General features: G+C 33.2%; 1 protein-coding gene across 12 annotated transcripts in view; it reads right to left on the reverse strand.

Moving 5' to 3' along the window:
- Positions 1–16051, reverse strand: part of LOC144971259 (uncharacterized) — a 32408-nt gene extending 16357 nt beyond the window's left edge. Inside the window, exons 1-8 of one of the 12 annotated variants that reach the window (XM_078911850.1) lie at positions 16015–16051; positions 14850–15170; positions 14260–14523; positions 10020–10091; positions 9351–9695; positions 5182–5490; positions 3699–3776; positions 145–519 (exon numbers count right to left, since the gene is read on the reverse strand). In XM_078911850.1, the coding sequence (XP_078767976.1) occupies positions 145–519; positions 3699–3776; positions 5182–5490; positions 9351–9695; positions 10020–10091; positions 14260–14523; positions 14850–14928 (1522 nt within the window). In that variant the 5' untranslated portion in view covers positions 14929–15170; positions 16015–16051. Of the gene's footprint in view, positions 1–144; positions 520–3698; positions 3777–5181; positions 5491–9350; positions 9696–10019; positions 10092–14259; positions 14524–14849; positions 15603–15878 lie in introns of all 12 variants that reach the window. The other 11 variants (XM_078911848.1, XM_078911852.1, XM_078911846.1 and 8 more) reach the window with 11 other exon arrangements.
- Positions 16052–18550: the final 2499 nt, after the last annotated feature.

Raw genomic sequence — 18550 nt, forward strand, 5'->3', positions numbered from 1 at the left:
CCTTTTTGATTCTTTTGCTAAGCAATACAAACAGACTTTTGCCGTTCTAGAAGTTTTGCAAATTCACTAATGATGCCCTAATGGGATAACTAAGTAATCTTTGAAAATGTGAAACGCATTACGAGCTCATTGCATACATCTCACCTTTAACCTCTATCGATTGTTTAATAGAGGCACGTAAATGATCAAGCATTGTATTTTTTGCGTCGCAGAAAACTGTAAGCGTTCCAGGGGATGTAATGGTTGTTTCGAAAACGACGGAATCGAATCCTGCATCAGATGTACGACTTATTTGGGAGGTTGATTTTTCGGCAATTAAATAGGTAGTCTCGGGTAATCCAAGAGCAGATATAGTTTTCTTCTTATAAGAGAGGGTTGTCTTTGATGTAATATGTGCTTTAGGGTAAATTTTAGTCATTGGCACACGGCAGGTGTAATGCAATCTTTGTGGACAGCTTTTGGAAGTATAAAGTTGACCATTTGAGATTCCGAGGTCTAGTTTTACTTCCTTAGGACCATCTGCAAAGAAAAAGAAAAGAATTTCAAAAGAAAACTTGATGTGACCTTGACTAAGAACACTAGCCATTTAGAAGACAACAGTTACAAAAGTACAATTATTATACAAGAATATCAACAATTTAAACTTAACAACTGCTCAAAAATAATCTTAAAAGAGAATGTTGCCTACTGAACCCTACAAACAGTTCAACATAATCTAACATTCAAAACTATTTTGTGTGATTATAAAAATGGTTAACAGTAACAGTCACTTCATTACAATGGGAGTCTTAAATTAATTTATCTTATGCCTTGAAATCTATGTATTGTCCAGAACAATACCAGGTTTATTCAAAATAAATATTGAGGTTTTTTTTGGTTATGTTTTAACTTCTATTTTTGAAAACAAATTGAAGGCTTTGAACAACTTTTAAGTCATAGCCAAAGACTAGCCTTTTCCAAACAGTAATGAGAAAGGTCCCTGAATATCTTACACGGGAAGTGTGACGACCGATTTTCATTCGCCACGCGTCTGTTTGAAAAACACTTCAAAATGTAGTGGACAACGATATTTGCAAAGGGAAATTAACACCTTGAGTCAAAACATTCAGAACATAGACAGTTTTATTCTCTAGTTAAGCTAATGTAAACATACACTCGTCAAAGCCATTCCTACCTCTCATTCTCCGCCTAAGGCTTATTAATCTGTTCAATCGCCTGCCTATTGTCTGCATATCTCCTGCTAATTGTCCTTTCCAAACAAGACTTCAGGTGTGTTTATGCCCTCATGTTCGCGTCTCGTTCAAGAGTTGCTAAAATCGCAATTAATATTCTAGCTCTCCGTTATCTCTTAACCAGTTGTTAATCAAAAGCATCTGAACATCATTGGCTATCTAAATAGGAACGTTCTTTCTGAATGGCTATCCCCATAACTTTTTGACGTGGTCTTATTTTACAAAACCAAATTTATCTCAGAACTGAGACACACACACCAAGAATCCCAAGGAAGAATGACCAATTCTTAAACTTCAAACTTGTAAAAAGTTCAACTATCTCTCGGTTGAAGGTAACTTATTATAGGTTAACTTATTCAAAGTGGAACGAGATATTACTGTGAATTCAATGCTTAACCTACAATTACTGTTATCATTTGTGTATATTTTATTTGTGCTTTATTCTATGGATTTTCGTAATTTGAAATACTTGTACAAAACTATATCTATAAGTATATTATATTATAGTTAACATTTGTTTATGATCGATGATATTATTTTCATTTATATTTAATATGTATATTACGTGATATCTGTAATCTACCTCCAATCCACGGCCACACATCATAATCACAATTATAAGTTATAAACCATAAAATACAAGGGACATAACCCCGTTAAATTCTCATCATGTAAGATAGCTCAACTGTCAGTTGATGTTTGATACAAATGCAATAACTGTAACCATTATCGCGGAGTTACTGCTTCTCCTTGCCTTCGGTTGGCAAATAAAAGCTATTATGATGTGTCGCTCAAGGACGACCCGGTGGCGAAAGACAAACTAGATTTGGCTCTAAGACCTTTTTGTTTTAACTCTTCATTGAAGGTCCCTGACTAGCATCTCTGCCTAGCATCCATGACTAGCATTCTTGCCAAGCATCTTTGCCTAGCATCCAGTCCTTGCTTAGCACCCAATCCCTGCTGTCAGTCCTTGCCGACACCAGAACCTTCCTATCAGCCCGTAGCCACAACACATTTTTGTGAAGTCAAGAAAACCCTGGAACCAGGAGCCAACCCTTGAACTAGCTGATACTGCCTCGTCATTTGACTCAATCAAGCAAGCCGTCTGTATAAAAGATAAGCCAAACGGGCTTATACCATTTTCAAATGTATTTTCCACGGACACAGATGATTAAAAATAAATAAATAGATGAATAAATAATAAAATAGATCCACTCAATTAGAGCTATTCTTCCTGAGATTAAATGAATACAGGGATAAAAATTAAATTGTCAAATATACATCATCCATAATTTTCATTCTACCTTCCACTTATTCTCTCTATCTTTCCCTGCAGCAATCTAATTACACTTTATGTATAGAAATGTTATTATTGAACTGGGCGTTACTATTGTCTTGACTCACTTGTTATTAATACAAATAAGTTATTAGGAACCCTAAGGCACTTCTTTATCACCCCTAGATTAAGCCTGAGCCGTTTGTGGTGCGGTTGAGTGGCGCAGCTGGTAACGAGAGCCATAGCGCGCATACTAGTTCGAATCCAGACCATTGAGCATATCGATTGGACTCGAACCCACAATAAAACCACAAACCCCGCCACAGGTAGTTTAGTTTGTCAATCCCCTGTGTGTCCTGGACGATTAGAGATATTTTCTGGTCTAGGAGGCGCTCTTTACATTCCACGTTCTTATCGTTGCTCTTGTCGTGGTGGATAAGATGCCTATCTACAGGGTGGCTCTGACTTTTCCCACTCCGACTCATCATATCATCCATCTGTTTAAGGTTACATTCTTCATATTGTATCCTCTACTTCCCGTTATTCCCGTCTGTGTTTCTGTAGCGTTACCTGCGTCTTTTTTTTTTTTTTACAAGATTGAGCCTGAGCCCCCCCCCCCCCCAACCAGTTTAATCTTTTGGGTAAGGTGATCGGTTATACCAATAATTGCTGACTCCCTCCAGCGATTTTAATGTTGTTTTAATGAATATATTTTTCAAGTGTCCTCTATAAAGAAATGGAATGGCTAAAAGTTTGATAAAGACAGAAATAAATAGCTTTATAAAAAAGTGAGCTGAATTTATGACTTGTATTTTATCCCTTTGAAATATATTTACATATTTTTATGGGCCTTGTGGATTTGATACAATATCAATCGATGACGATTTAGAAACATAGGTACCGCCCTTAAAATTATAAGCTATGCTGAACGGCGCTAAGATAAAAAAAAATTAATAAACAAACCTCTATATTTCTTTTAAATACAAGTTCAACCAAACTACTAACAACAACAAGAACTGATGAAGCCACAAATAAAAGAAACTCACCTATCTACCTCATTGTGCAAAAAAAAAAAAAATAAATAAAAAAAACAAAACTACAACATTAACAACATCAACAAAACAACAGCAACAATTACAACAACGAAAAATACAAAAATAAACAACAAACAAATAAAACAAACCCCTTACAAATTATCTCTGGCAATCTTGTGGAAGGTCCAACAGTATTTCCCAATCTGGCTCTACAAAAAATGTCCTTTTGTTTATCTGGAAATTGTATTTTAAAACTACTTTTAAAAACTACTTTTAAAAGATCCAAATTCTCAAATATTAAATACCGTTTTACCTGTCGAACTTGTTAGATGTAGAAACCGTAATAATAATTTACATGGCATTTATAAAATAAAAGATCACACATACGCACACACTAACACCCCTCTCTCTCTCTCTCTCTCTCTCTCTCTCTCTCTCACACACACACACACACACACACAAACACTCCCCTCCTCTCTCTCTCTCTCTCTCTCACACACACACACACACACACAATATATATATATATATATATATATATATATATATATATATATGTATAAAGTATCGTCACGTGATAACCCCTTTGAAAAACCTTGCAAAATACTTTATAATTACTCCCCTTGCAGACAATATGAATTGGAATTTTGAATTCATACCGTATAAGTCGTCAATCAAGCGCACTTCGTGCAATAGCTGTCACTGACTGTCGCAAGGTATACATTAACTTTGAATCAAGTGGATTTATAATGTGGCTTTCACAAGAAGCTTCGTAATCACTTTCATACACCAGATTAAAGATATATCGTTTAACATTGCTTGAACAAAATACACTATACGATCAAAGGTACATAGATTCTTATTACTCAAAATTAAAGAAAAATATGCCCCTCCCCACGACATCATAAGATATCGTCACCTAGGCATTCAACAAAGGAATATAGATACATAATTCATCAAACAAGATATCCGATGTCTACAGGAATCACCCATGTTGTCCATTATTACGCAAATCTTGACAATAAACAGTACATCCATATTATCTGAGCAAACAATCATATCAAACTATACTATTATTTATATACTCTGTGATAATGCCTGGGGATTGAACTTTTTAAAATTTGATTTTTTTATATAGGGCAATATCCATTACACGTGCTCAAAGCACTTTACAAAGGGTCTCTAACCAAAATGCAACACTTAACACTCGAGACGAGACATGAAGGCGAGTGTCATACCACAAGACCACATAGCCCGCCTAATTCATTACTTAATAATACTTATAGTCTTAAATTGCTGCAAGATTTGCAAATAATTGTATAAACTCATCTATTTATCTAAAGACATAACGGCTTTTCTTTTCAATCATGTTTCACAACCAGGTCAGCCAATAAACTTTCTAAGCATACTTTTGGGCCAATTTATATTCTGTGATATTTGGATGTTGTTTTTTACATGAACAAATCCAATCAGAATAGAAATAGTATTCTTGATTTGAATTCGGGATTAAATTGGCTCATGGTTGGAATTTCTCTGTTAAAAAATGTACTCAAACATGCATTATCATCTATTTTATACCTAAATCAAACTTTTAAAAGTAAAATCTGACCTAAGTGGGTAATGAGCTCGTTTAACTTACCAATTATTAAAGGTTTTATTTGAAGAAGGGCGACCCTATTTCCATAGACCAATACCCTGTCTTCCGAGCCATAAATCCACTCAGTGACCACCGGTTCATCACCCAAGCTAGGATGAATGATGGGTTGGCATTTACAAATCCTACTTTCATCAACGAATCTAACGTTATCCTGCATAACTATGCATCCGCTAATGCTTGTTCTAGGGGCGTCATCATTTTCATCCGTTTTATATTTTATCGTACGTCTGGATTTGTGCCGTCTCTGCTTACGAGAAGATCGTCTTGACCTCCCGTCACTTGATGACTCTCCTTTGAAAACAAACATATTATGATATCGAGAGGTATAGGCAGACGGTTAACAAAAAAAAACTGTCGTACTCTGGAAAGACACGTATTTTAAACAAGGCTGCCTCTATTCTCATCCCCCCCCCCCCCCCCCCCCCCCCCCCCCCCCGCGCGGCCGATTGGATTACCGAAAAAAACGTCGCCGGCTTTTTGCGATTTGGATTTGATTGATTTTTTTTTAATTGTGCAACTTGTGACAAGAAACTTAACAAATTACTGCATTACAACCTTTGGATTAAACATACAACAATTGTGGACTACTATTATGAAGACTAGTAGCATCCTAGACTAGGGGGATGAGAATAGTCACTTCGTTTAAACAATTCGTCAGAAAACTAGTCCTTCAAATATCGATAGATTTAAATGATCCTCATCTTGGTTTGAGCGTTTTTGCCAAGATGAGGGTCATTTAAATCGATCAATATTTGACGGGCGAGTTTTCTGGCCAACTTTTTAAATACGTATCTTTCCAGAGTACGACAGTTAACTGGTTAAAAGTCATGATCAATATGATGTTTAGATTTGCCGGTATTGAATAACTTACAGGCTTCAAGATGTTGAAAAGTAAGTTAGAATTTGATTCATATTCCTTAAATTCAAAATTCAATTAGACTACGTCATATTTTGTAGCAATGACTATGAAAAGTGTTTTTTTCTCTTTTTGAGGAAAATTTTTGTTTAAAATCAAAGCCCTATCTCCACTGAGTAAAAATGTTTTTGAATTTTGAAAATCCATTCATAAATAAACAAGTTATGCAGTTTCAAAGGTGTCCTTTATTTGGATGACCCGCAAAGAGGAAAAAAACGCGAAAATATGGGACGCTTTTTCGGCATTTTTTTCGACCTTTGGTTGTATCTTGCGTAATAAGTGTATTAAAAGAAGAGTGAATTAGGATGGTGTTTTGTAAAATACGGGAAAAGTACTCATCATATTCATATGAAATTTTACAACCAAAAAGAAGAAATGTTCATGTATTACCTTGTCAGCGACAAAACCTCCACGCCCGGTAGTTTTAGAAATATTTTACTCCAAAGAGTAAAAATCTATTTTTAACGGTCTTCTGGTAATCGCACGAGTTTTGTCGCTTGACATAATCTAAAATGACTTTTTTTCTAACTGTGTGCCAACTTCCAGTCATATTCATCGATAAACAGCGTCGTAATTAATTTTTTAAAATAGCATATACGAAACGGCTTCGTCCATATATTTTGACGCGAATTCGGGCACTTCGTGAGCGAAAAAGAGGCCCAAAGATTTGTGCGGGGTAGTCATTGCTAGATTTTGTCTCTGCGTCATGTTATATTTGTTTTTACATTGGATTTGTATTTTAACTCCAATGAATAACACTCTCGAGATAGACTACCAACTGAGTCGTAGCTCAATGTCAACATGTGCCAATCCGTTATGCCAATGTATACATTTAATATACTCGATAAAAGTGGTAGATTAAATCGTGAATAAATTAACAACGATTTGTTAAAATCATATAAAGTTTAATAAAATGATTTCTATAAAGTAATATTGCAACAGATAGAACGTAAAAAGCAATTTACTGTAATGTCAGCGGTCAGCATTTCCAAAGCACAAAGCATTCTCTCATTATTTGACATCTTTTAAATAACGTTTGAAATATCTCTATTTTCATTTTACATCTTATTTCCAAGATAAGCGACAAAACCATTTCGAAATCAGATAAACTCAATGATTTAATTTGGAGTAGAGTGATAATACAAACAACCTAAAATGTTCCAGGTTATGGGAAATAAAGAGTTTCTCTTTTCTTATTTCGGTTGATTAAGGACACAAAGAGACAAAACGATCAAATAATATAGAAAAATCAAATTTATTTCAAAAGAATAGATATAATATTTGTTGATCATGCTATGCAGTAGTGTATCTGCGTGTGTTAGTCTAAATATATATGAGATTATGTAAAAATTATGCAAAACAATTTTCCATCTTAAAATACATAACAACTGTATCCGAATCCAAATAGATGTTTAATGGATTAAGTTCTATAAAGTATCATTTTCATTTACCTTGAATTACTTTCATTGCAATGAAATTTTAAAAATTACTATATGTACCTATCCGTCTATGCAGTAGCTGAATCGGTTTTCAATATGTATCATAACACATGCTGTCGCACATACACAAACAAACAAACAAACAAAAAACAAACACAAACAAAATCAAAGCCCTTTTATTGCTATTACGATGAGCCAGATTTTAGATATAAATTGAAGTAGAATATTTATTTATATTCGTTCTTTATAATTCAGGATTTAACATAAAAACAACCTTTTCGATTATGAGATTCGTCACAATTTTTTTTTTTTTTGCAAGAAATAACATTGGGTGTTTATTTTGAGTCTACCCTTATGGTTCGAGGGACATGATCGCCGATGTCTGCAACAGGCCTGGCACTTGATGATGATGACCCTTATCATGCATTGCCGTATTGATAATTTATGTAAGACTTTATACGTCGAGCTTAGAAGAATTTCACAATTGGCTAATTTTTTAGATCAAAAAGCTATTCAAACCCTCATTTCTTCTTTGATGTTTTCTAGACTTGATTACTGTAACGTGCTCATGTATTCTATTCCAAATAATGTTGTCAGCAAACTGCAGCGCATTCAAAATCAAACGGCAAAATTAGTTTTGAAAAGGAAAAAGAGGGATCATGTCATAACTTTCTTTTGGACTTTACATTGGCTCCCTGTTAGATTTATGATTACGTATAACATTGCTGTAGTGTGCTATAATCATCTTAATGAAACTTCTCCAGCCTATATTATATCAGATTTGATAAATGTTTACACTCCCTCACGCTCTTTAAGATCTAACTCTCAATCACGATTATGCTTTCCTAAAAAGGATCTAAGACTTATGCTTATCATGCATTTATTCATGATGTTCCCGCTGTCTGGAATTCTTTACCATTCAGTGTTAAGAGCGGGGTTGTGGATTCCCAATCATCTTTTAAAAAGAAATTAAAATTTTATCTTATGAGAAGCTCACTAGATTAAATAAAACATCCTATTTTCTGTAAGATTTACATTTGTTACATCAGAAATCTCATATTATAATCTCCCTTCATCTGCCATTATTGTTAAAATGTCCTGATATGACTTTTATTCAATAATTTATTTTAACAGATATTTTTCGTCTCTGTATGCATATGCACGGTTTGATGCACGTGTGTGTCGTTGTGAGGTGTATGGGTGTGTGTGTGGGGGCGCTTGTATAAATGGCTGTGTGTACAAAAATGTTTATAATGATGTTTTACAATTTTGTGCGCCTAGAGCTGTTTTGTCAGCGGGATTGGGCGCTATACAAATAAACTCTATTATTATTATTATTATTATTATTATTATTATTATTATTATTATTATTATTATTATTATTATTATTATTATTATTATCATTATTATTATTATCATTATCTTCATTATTATTAATTAATTAATTAATTCGTTAATTAACCAAAGGTGACGCCCTTTTTTTCAACGCCCAACTTTTTTTTAAGTCCGAAAAAACACGAGGGTCACCTTTGAGAAGGAACTAAATGAGATCAGGCTGCATCTGGGGGTAGATTAACGTAGTCTTATAAAACATTTAAAAATCTGGTCAGAAACTTTTACTTCAAAGACTTCAGATTTCATTTGAAGTCTCGGTTTTAAGAGTTTTGATGATGATGAGGATGAGGATGATGATGATGATGATGATGATGATGATGATGATGATGATGATGATGATGATGATGATGATGATGATGGTGACAACGAGGATGGCGACGAAGGCAATGATTCATACTCACCTTCTGCCATAAACGTTGTTTTCTTCACAAAATGATACTCTGGAATGACCGAATTGATAGCCACACACTGGATAACCACCCTTCCTGTCATCGATACATCGGCCTTGAAAAATGATTCGTATGCATCCTCTGATTCCACATTGCCCGTCATTTCAGCTTGAGTCTCCATTCTCCAGTCCTCGTTAATTGATGTTATAGAAACCGAACTTTTTATAATGACCGAGGGAAACACTTCTTTCCTGTTGACATGACATGAGAAATAAATACTGGCTGGGCACTTGTCTGTTATGTACAATTTAGGAATGTTGGGTTCTTTGATGATGATTTCTGCTTTATGAGGACCGTCTGTTAATAATATAGTTTTTTTTAAAAGAAGAAAGAAAATAAAGCAATCAAGAATATAACAATATATAAAGGTGTTCCTTATATATGAGCACAAGAGCAATTAGAAAAAAAATCTTATTGTTTTTATAGTTGGATTGTAACCCATGAGTCATTGATCAATAAGCAAGTTAGGTATAATAGTCACAACACACAAAAAATTGCTATCAAAATCATAAAATGTTAAATTATGAATCAAATTGGGCATAGGGAAAAATGATTTTAAATGTGAAAGTTTGTTTAAACATATTAACATTAGGGTTTACGGCAATGAAAATAAACACTTACAGATTATTGGCGGTAACCATATCTTTTGCCCATGCATGTTCCCCTGTTTTCCTCTGCAAACTATCTTTGAATCTGAAAAAAAATGTTATAATGAAAATATTTTGGCATAGTAGCTCCTCGTTGGAAGACTTTTACATACTTTTTTTTATTAACGAAGATTGGATATCTGAACAGCAAACAAATTAATGCTGTTTTGTGATACTATTGATGGACTTAAGCCGACGTGGAAATATGATCAAAGACACAGCAAAAAAAAAAAAAAAGTCACCGGTCTGTTATTTCCCACAGAACCAGAGAAAACCAAAGTCGGAACATAAATTGGTGGACGGTACAAAGTATTATTAATCCCAGTTTGCTCCCTTGAACAGCATAGATTACTCCTGTTGATATCACCGTTTGTTTGATGGTTTGTCCTGATTCTTTCATGGAATACAGAGATGACGGTATTTGCCGATGACGCGCTGAAGGGCGTCATCTTTATTTTTTATTATAATAATGATGTGACGTGGTCTACTGTGTCCATAATTTTTCGTGTGGAGACAGATGGAACCATTCATTTATACATAACAAGATGTTCAACAAACGATACTTTGCGTTCACAATTTTAAAAATAATCTTATTAAGTAAAAGTATTAGTGGTACAAAGATTGTGACAATACAATTTATTGCTTCTTTTGTTTCTTATGCACTCTAATTGCTCCACGTCTACATCCAATGCCGAAAATTCTGAGTGTGTTTTTGGCGAACTTCAGGATTTGGCGTCACTCGTAAGCGGCGTTAGAGAGTAGGGCGTAATCTGCTTTAGGTTAGAATTAAATAAATTCGGAGTCATGGCCAAATGTGACCCACGGCTCCCAACAGGTTTTATGTCGGTTTGAACCAGATGCTGATAAGGAAATTTCAAATTGAAATAATCAGATATATAAATGTGTAGCTTTTCGTACGTATAGACATTATTGTCACCCTTCCAAAGAAATCATCATATGAACTAAATCCAAATCTTATATTATTTAGCTTCTAAACAATTCTGGCTTAAAACCGATTTCTTAACAGTAAGAAATTGCCTATTTGGACAATAAAGATTATCATTATTATTATTATTATTATTATTATTATATTATTATTATTATTATTATTTTATTATTATTATTATTATTATTATTGTTATTATTATTATTATAATATTAGTTCTAATATACTTTAAATCAAATTAATATGCATGGTAAAATTGTCAAAAGATTTAGGTAAGGCTATAAGCACAAAAAAGTGAAACAAAGATGACATGTGCAACAAAAATCAGAGGTAGATCAAAGAACATTATATCCATGTAGCTAGTCTGAAATCACACTGATACTGCCACAAGATCTCCGTCTTAAAGGACGCACTCAAATGGTTAGAAAATAAACAGCATATTTATAAAAGTAGCATTGACATAACCGATATCTAATGGTGAGATGATTTACAAAGAAAAAGTATCATCACTCACAAAAGGATATATCCATCAAACTGTTTCCCTTTCAACAGCGGATCAAAGCAGAACTCACGCGAAACCAAATGGTTTCATTCCAGAGTAAAGGCACAAAGCCACGTTAAAGGAGCAAAGAATGTAAGAGGATGGAAGAGACGTCAAGACAAAGGCATGTGAAGAACTCCCCAAAAAATCTCCGCACCTGGGATCAATACCGGCCCCTTTACCTGTTAGTGTTAGGATAGTGTGCACTTCCGCTGGGTGAGCTATGGAGATTCCCGTTCAATGCAAATTGAAGGGCTCCTTTAAAGTACGAAGCCACAAGAGAAAAAAAGCAAACCGTGGACAGGCAAGTAATTTAATCTATGAGGGAAATTTTTTTTTAAAGATTAGAAAGACCTTAGGGGAATTAGAAAGTCTTGAAGCAGATAGAGGTTGGAGATTTGCATTTTAGTCTAAGCCTTTTTTTGGATAGATTATAGAAGAAGAAAAACATATGAGCGAAATGGTAGCCAAAATTACGATGCGCTCCGATTAGGGCATAATCAGACATGTCATAGCCTGAAATTAAAAAAAATAATCTGTATATCATATCTGAAAATATAAGCATAATTTCAACGAAAAAAGAAAACCTTTTCGAAATCCAAAATGATGATATTCTTTACACTTACATTACCTGAATGATCACTTTATACCGGAGTGTAATTACTTCTCGTCATATCTAAACCATTTCTGAGTTTAAATTACAATATATTTCTAAAACCATTTTGATTTTAGAAAAAGCGTCACTAAAAAAAAAAAAAAAAAAAAAAAGAAACCCCCCAAAAAACCAAACAAACCAATCCAAACCTGTATAACCGCGACCGATCATATTTTTTATAAGCGGCGAGTCGGTATGGTTGTGTTCGAACGAAAGGGCTATTTGTGAACCCTACATGGAAGTCGTATTATTAAAAAATGCTAAATATATCTCAACCATTGCCTCTATCTGTTGTCATGTCGGGATAAGGCCATGCCAAAAAAACAAACATTTGAAGTTAAAATAATGAGAAATAGGAATGTTAAAATTTTAGTTTATGAGCCTATAATAGTTTGTCGCAAAGAATTTACATATTATTATTGGCTAAATATACGGAATATTCAGCATCTTGTTTATCTAGATGGGGCAATAGGCCACGCATTATGTGTTTGGTGTTTTTATTTTGTTTGTTTTGTTTTTCTTTTGCGTCTTGAAGGGGAAGTCTAGGCTGTATTATCCGTCAAATACTTTTTTTTCACATCTACTTTGGTGAAAATGGCCCCCATTTCTTAAACAGTAAAAATAAGATGGATTGACACTTTGGTGGTTACCGCAGTAGGGAAGGCCACTGGCTGGAGACATGGAGAAGATCGGTAGAAAGAGAGATAAGATGGCATCCTTAGATTGGGCCTGGGGAGAAGTTCGAAAGCTGACGGAGGATAGAAGACAATGGCACTTCCTACTGTCAACCTTATGTGTTGATGAACATCACAAGGGATGAAGTAAGTAAACTGCATGACGTTATTTAGACTTAAAATCTATGTTTTATCTACGGCTTCCTTCTGACATAACAGCAATTTATACAGAGAGTAACAAAAGGCGATTAGTCATTTATCGACGATATTTAGATTGTGCTTTCATACTAATGGGTTAAAAACATGAGCTTTAAAATGTGCTCAAAGTGCTTTGTAAGAGGTCACAAACGAATAGTTACACCTGAAATCATATAAGACAAGACATGACGCCTGTAAGGCGCTATATATTATTATTTATTTTGTGACAGAGACAAAGCTGTCTGTTACACATAAGTTTAGTAAGAAAATGTGAGTAAACACATTTTCCAAGGACTCAACTACCAGGCACCAGGACCCATTCTTATGTAGGGTGACTAGATCTAATACTTTACCAATCTGTAAAAGACATACTAGTCTTAAGCCTCAGCGAAGCAAGTGACTTAAACAATCGGTTCCTATAAGCGTTTTCTAGTCTCTGATTAGGTAGGCTTTTGCATAGGACTGGGCGTGGTAAGGACGTTGACTAAACCATTTATTTTGTGCTGGTTTCATCAAGCTCTCTATTACAAGATGATGTAGCACCACTTCCGGTATAGATTGTTTTTCGTTTCGTTTTATATTTGAACTTCAACCTTCCTACACTATTTGCATCCATAGCCATGATGAATCAAGTTACGTGGTATTGAAATTCAACTCTACTTATATTAAGGCCAATGCAGCACACGCACGAAAACGGCAACAAGCAAAGAAAAGCAAAAGAAATCAAAACAGAAATTGTGTTGCAGATGAATCGTACAATTTTTAAATCATTACACTCAGTTACAATGCCAGCAGAATAACGTTGTTTCCATTTAACTTTCTAATCGTTTCTTATTCTTCAAAGCGAATTCTTCAAGGTCTCGGGCAAAATTTTCACTCGCAACAGATTCGGGTATTTTACTTTTTTACACTCAGAAACGTGTACTTTCGACGATCTGTAATTTTCTTACAGTTATTTAAAAGCCAGGATCAAAAGCAACAGGACACTTTTTGCCTCCTAGGATATCTTAGACTAAACGCTAAAGACTGACTCTAAAAAGTGATTAAAACAGGACAAAATGGGGGTGGATTTGGTCTGAGACCTACTTGCTAAGCACATAATATAAGAAGTCTTTGACTAAATTCTGTGACTATGTCTCTTCTATAAGAATGGGCCCAGAGTATCAAATCACTAGAACTCAGTATTACACATTGACATACCTATATGTTTAGAAGAAAGCTCGAGTGTTACAGAATTTTCCCCACTAGCTAATGATTCACCAGTGCCTTCGTCCAACCATTCAACAACAACCCCAGGCATACGGGATTGACAAACACATGGCGGCCTGGTATCAACATATTCCACATTGTGGAAGTTCACAATACATTTCCCAATGCAGACCTCGAGGACGACTTCTGTAAGATTTTGACTGCATTCAGATCTTGATAACGAGTCAGCGTTTGTTTCCTTTGCTGGCAACTGGCCTGAAAATGAGAAAAGAGGAAACTTATGAATTCTAAAAAGCGATACTTTTATTATTATCATTATTATTATTATTATTATTATTATTATTATTATTATTATTATTATTATTATTATTATTATTATTATTATTATTATTATCATTATTATCATAATCAACTTCATCATTATTATTATTATCATTATTATCATTATCATCATTATTATTATCATCATCATCATCATCATCATCATCATCATCTTCATAGTTATTTTCTCATTATATAACTTTAAAAATTTGACTGAATTGCATCCTATCAAAATGTATGAAATATATTTTCAATTTTACCTTTTATCGACGATGAAAGTGCTTGAAGAAGCAATGCACACAATATTAGGTCCATATGAATTGTGTTGCTCTTCAGCATTGCTACAAAAATATTTCCAATAATCGAAATAATTTTTCAGTTTTTAAAAGTCAATTCCAAGCTATTTATTTATCCATAATTCAGAAAATAATGCATTCATAGTTAAACAAAACTTCAAGAATTTGGAATGCCATATCCATGTCATAGCTCAATCATATCCAGAGAATAAATGGTAATGCCCATTGTGAACTTTAAAAAAAAATTGAACAATATATCCGAATGGTCTTCCATTTATTAGGTCACTTCACAAAAACAAATCATTGATCTTATTCATTAACAAATATTACATTACTTTAGTTGTGTATAATGCAATCAAACTTAGTCGGACATATTAGAAAATCTGATATCGGTTGAAATTGTGGGCTTGATTTAACATTGTTGTAATGGACAGTTTTGTGTGTTGGTTTGAGAGTATTTTAGGAAAACAATGCGATCAAAACAAATTGGGTTATCAGACCAGCAAATATGCACACCACTGAATTATTTGTCTCTATAGCTTGTAATAATTATTTGTAAATGCAACACTGTAAAGTCATACAGATTTTGAAAAGCATGTTTGAATAATGAATAAAGTTTAGGATTGCTTCAACTAACAGACATTATGTCAGTCTATTAAATCTGTTTCTTCTTATACATGTCACAAATCGCCTCACATCGGTATTATGTTGGAATGACTTGGGTGATTAATGTGATAATTTGGAATAGAAAACACAAGACGGGTAAAGTATATACGTTTTTATAAAGCAACGGTATATAATTTCTCAACGTTGGGATTAATGAAAATTCACTACTCATGATGTTGACTGGACAGTAGTAAAACCATTTTTCAGTATCTACATCACTCCTACAGAGTAACCTATTTGAGACACTGACTCATAAATATAGTTTGATTTTTATTATTATAATTTAAAAATGAATTTATCTATTTATTAAACTTTAGTTGTAAATACACATCACAATTCAAAGAAAAACCGAATGATTATTTTTGCTAAGCTGTTGTTCCAAAAAATTCATTGTGATGAATTCAATGTGTAAGAATTGTTTCTTTTTTCATGTGCTGTTTCGAAGAAAAAAACACAGTCAGACATATCAAACATGACACAGTGCAAAGACAAGCACCAATAAGTAGATACACACGCTTTTCATGACCATGATTTTAGTGATCATCATAAGCGGAAAATAACACTTGATATCTAAAGGACGCACAAGGCAAGTTTACACTGTTCACGGTTTGATATTCGTCACCTTAGAACACAGGACCTTAAGGAGACACGGAAGATACGTAATATTTCGCCTCACCATATATGGTGTAACATCATAATGTAATTATGAGGATAAAATTTCAATAATAATAATAATAATAATAATAATAATAATAATAATAATAATAATAATAATGATAATAATAATAATATTGATGATAATAATGATGATGATAATAATAATAATAATAATAATAATAATAATAATAATAATAATCAAACATCATCATCATCATCATCATCATCATCATCATCATCATCATCATCATCATCATCATCCTCTTAAGCATAGTCTATAGCGCCTTTTGTCGAAGCCTCAAGGCACTTAAAAAACAACAATGCATTGTTTATCTAGAATGTAATAACACTACGAGACCAAATTTAAATAGATCCTGGTGGTGGTGGTGGTGGTGATGATGATGCTGATGATTTTGATGATGATGGAGATATGATGATGCTGATGATGATGATGATGATGATGATGATGATGATGATGATGATGATGATGAAGATGACGATGATGATGATGTTGATGACGATGATGATGATGATGACGACGACGATGACGATGATGATGATGATGATGATGATGATGATGATGATGATGATGATGGTATAATCATATTCAAAGCAATGATTATTATCAATGTTTAAGGAAATAATTACTAGATAATTGGAAATTACAATGAAGGGATTTGATCTCAAGCTACATGGATTAGAACGTACGCGTACTTATATGCAGTTCTATTAATTCAAATTGTATGGACTAATGGTTGTAATTAAAGTACTCTCAAACAAACGTAATATATTGTTCATTACTCATTTACACAATGTTAAATCAAACCCATAATTTCGTTCGGTTATCACATCTGCAAATATATGCACGTCCATTAGACATTTTTTACACAAGACAATAGGTGTATATATATTATTTAATAATAATGATAATAATAATAATAATAATAATAATAATAATAATAATAATAATAATAATAATAATAATCATCATCAACATCATCATCATCATCATCATCATCATCATCATCATCATCATCATCATCATTATTATTATATATGATGATGATGATGATGATGATGATGATGATGATGATGATGATGATGTGATGATTATTATTATTATTATTATTATTATTATTATTATTATTATTATTATTATTATTATTATTATTATTATTATTATTATTATTATTATTATTACTATCATATCATGTGCTAAAGAACAAAAAATTCTGGAAAGTTTAAAAGTCTGTAGCCACAAGACTATAAATGATATGAATTTAATATTTTACCACAACTAAACCCGTTTATTTTGATTAATGTAGCAATGGCTATCCCGCACAAATCTTTGGGCCTCTTTTTCGCTCACGAAGTGCCCAAATTCGCGGCAAAATATGGGACGAAGCCGTTTCGTATATGCTATTTTAAAAAATTAATTACGACGCTTTTTATCGATGAATATGACTGAAAGTTGGCACACAGTTGGAAAAAATGTCATTTTAGATTATGTCAAGCGACAAAACTCGTGCGATTACCGGAAGATTGTTAAAAATAGATTTTTACTCTTTGGAGTAAAATATTTCTAAAACTACCGGGCGTGGAGGTTTTGTCGCTGACAAGGTAATACATGAACATTTCTTCTTTTTGGTTGTAAAATTTCATATGAATATGACGAGTACTTTTCCCGTATTTTACAAAACACCATCCCAAGTTTCAACCTTTTAATCCACTTATTACGCAAGATACAACCAAAGATCGAAAAAAATTGCCGAAAAAGCGTCCCATATTTTCGCGTTTTTTTCCTCTTTGCGGGTCATCCAAATAAATGACACCTTTGAAACTGCATAACTTGTTTATTTATGAGTGAAATTTCAAAATTCAAAAACATTTTTAATCAGTGGAGATAAAGCTTTCATTTTAGACAAAAAATTTTCTCAAAAAAAGAAAAAAACATTTTTCATAGTCATTGCTAATTAATGTATATTTACAGACTTTTTCAGGAAAAGAATACTTCTGTGATTGTTTTGATAAAGATATTGCACATTTGCCATATCAAAAATTCAGATGTAGACTAGATTCTCACATTTTGACGTGGTCTGCCAATCGCTATTTTTCTTTATAGCATACATAGCATTTACTTCTTCCATGATCCAGTTGATTTTCTAATATCTTAAATTGTCATTCGATCATCCCATGCATTTTGAATTGACTCTTTTTAATTCTGCCTCTGTGGAAATCAGTTTACGACCCTAATAAATAATGTTGGACATCATTGGTTTCATTCGATTCAAGTCATTCATTTTTAGAAATAGATTCAATATCATTTTCTATTAAGTAACGCC

The sequence above is a fragment of the Berghia stephanieae genome, chromosome 4 (assembly GCF_034508935.2).
Source record: "Berghia stephanieae isolate SIO BIC M18660-M18661 chromosome 4, UCSD_Bste_1.3, whole genome shotgun sequence".
In the NCBI taxonomy this organism is placed as follows: domain Eukaryota; kingdom Metazoa; phylum Mollusca; class Gastropoda; order Nudibranchia; family Aeolidiidae; genus Berghia; species Berghia stephanieae.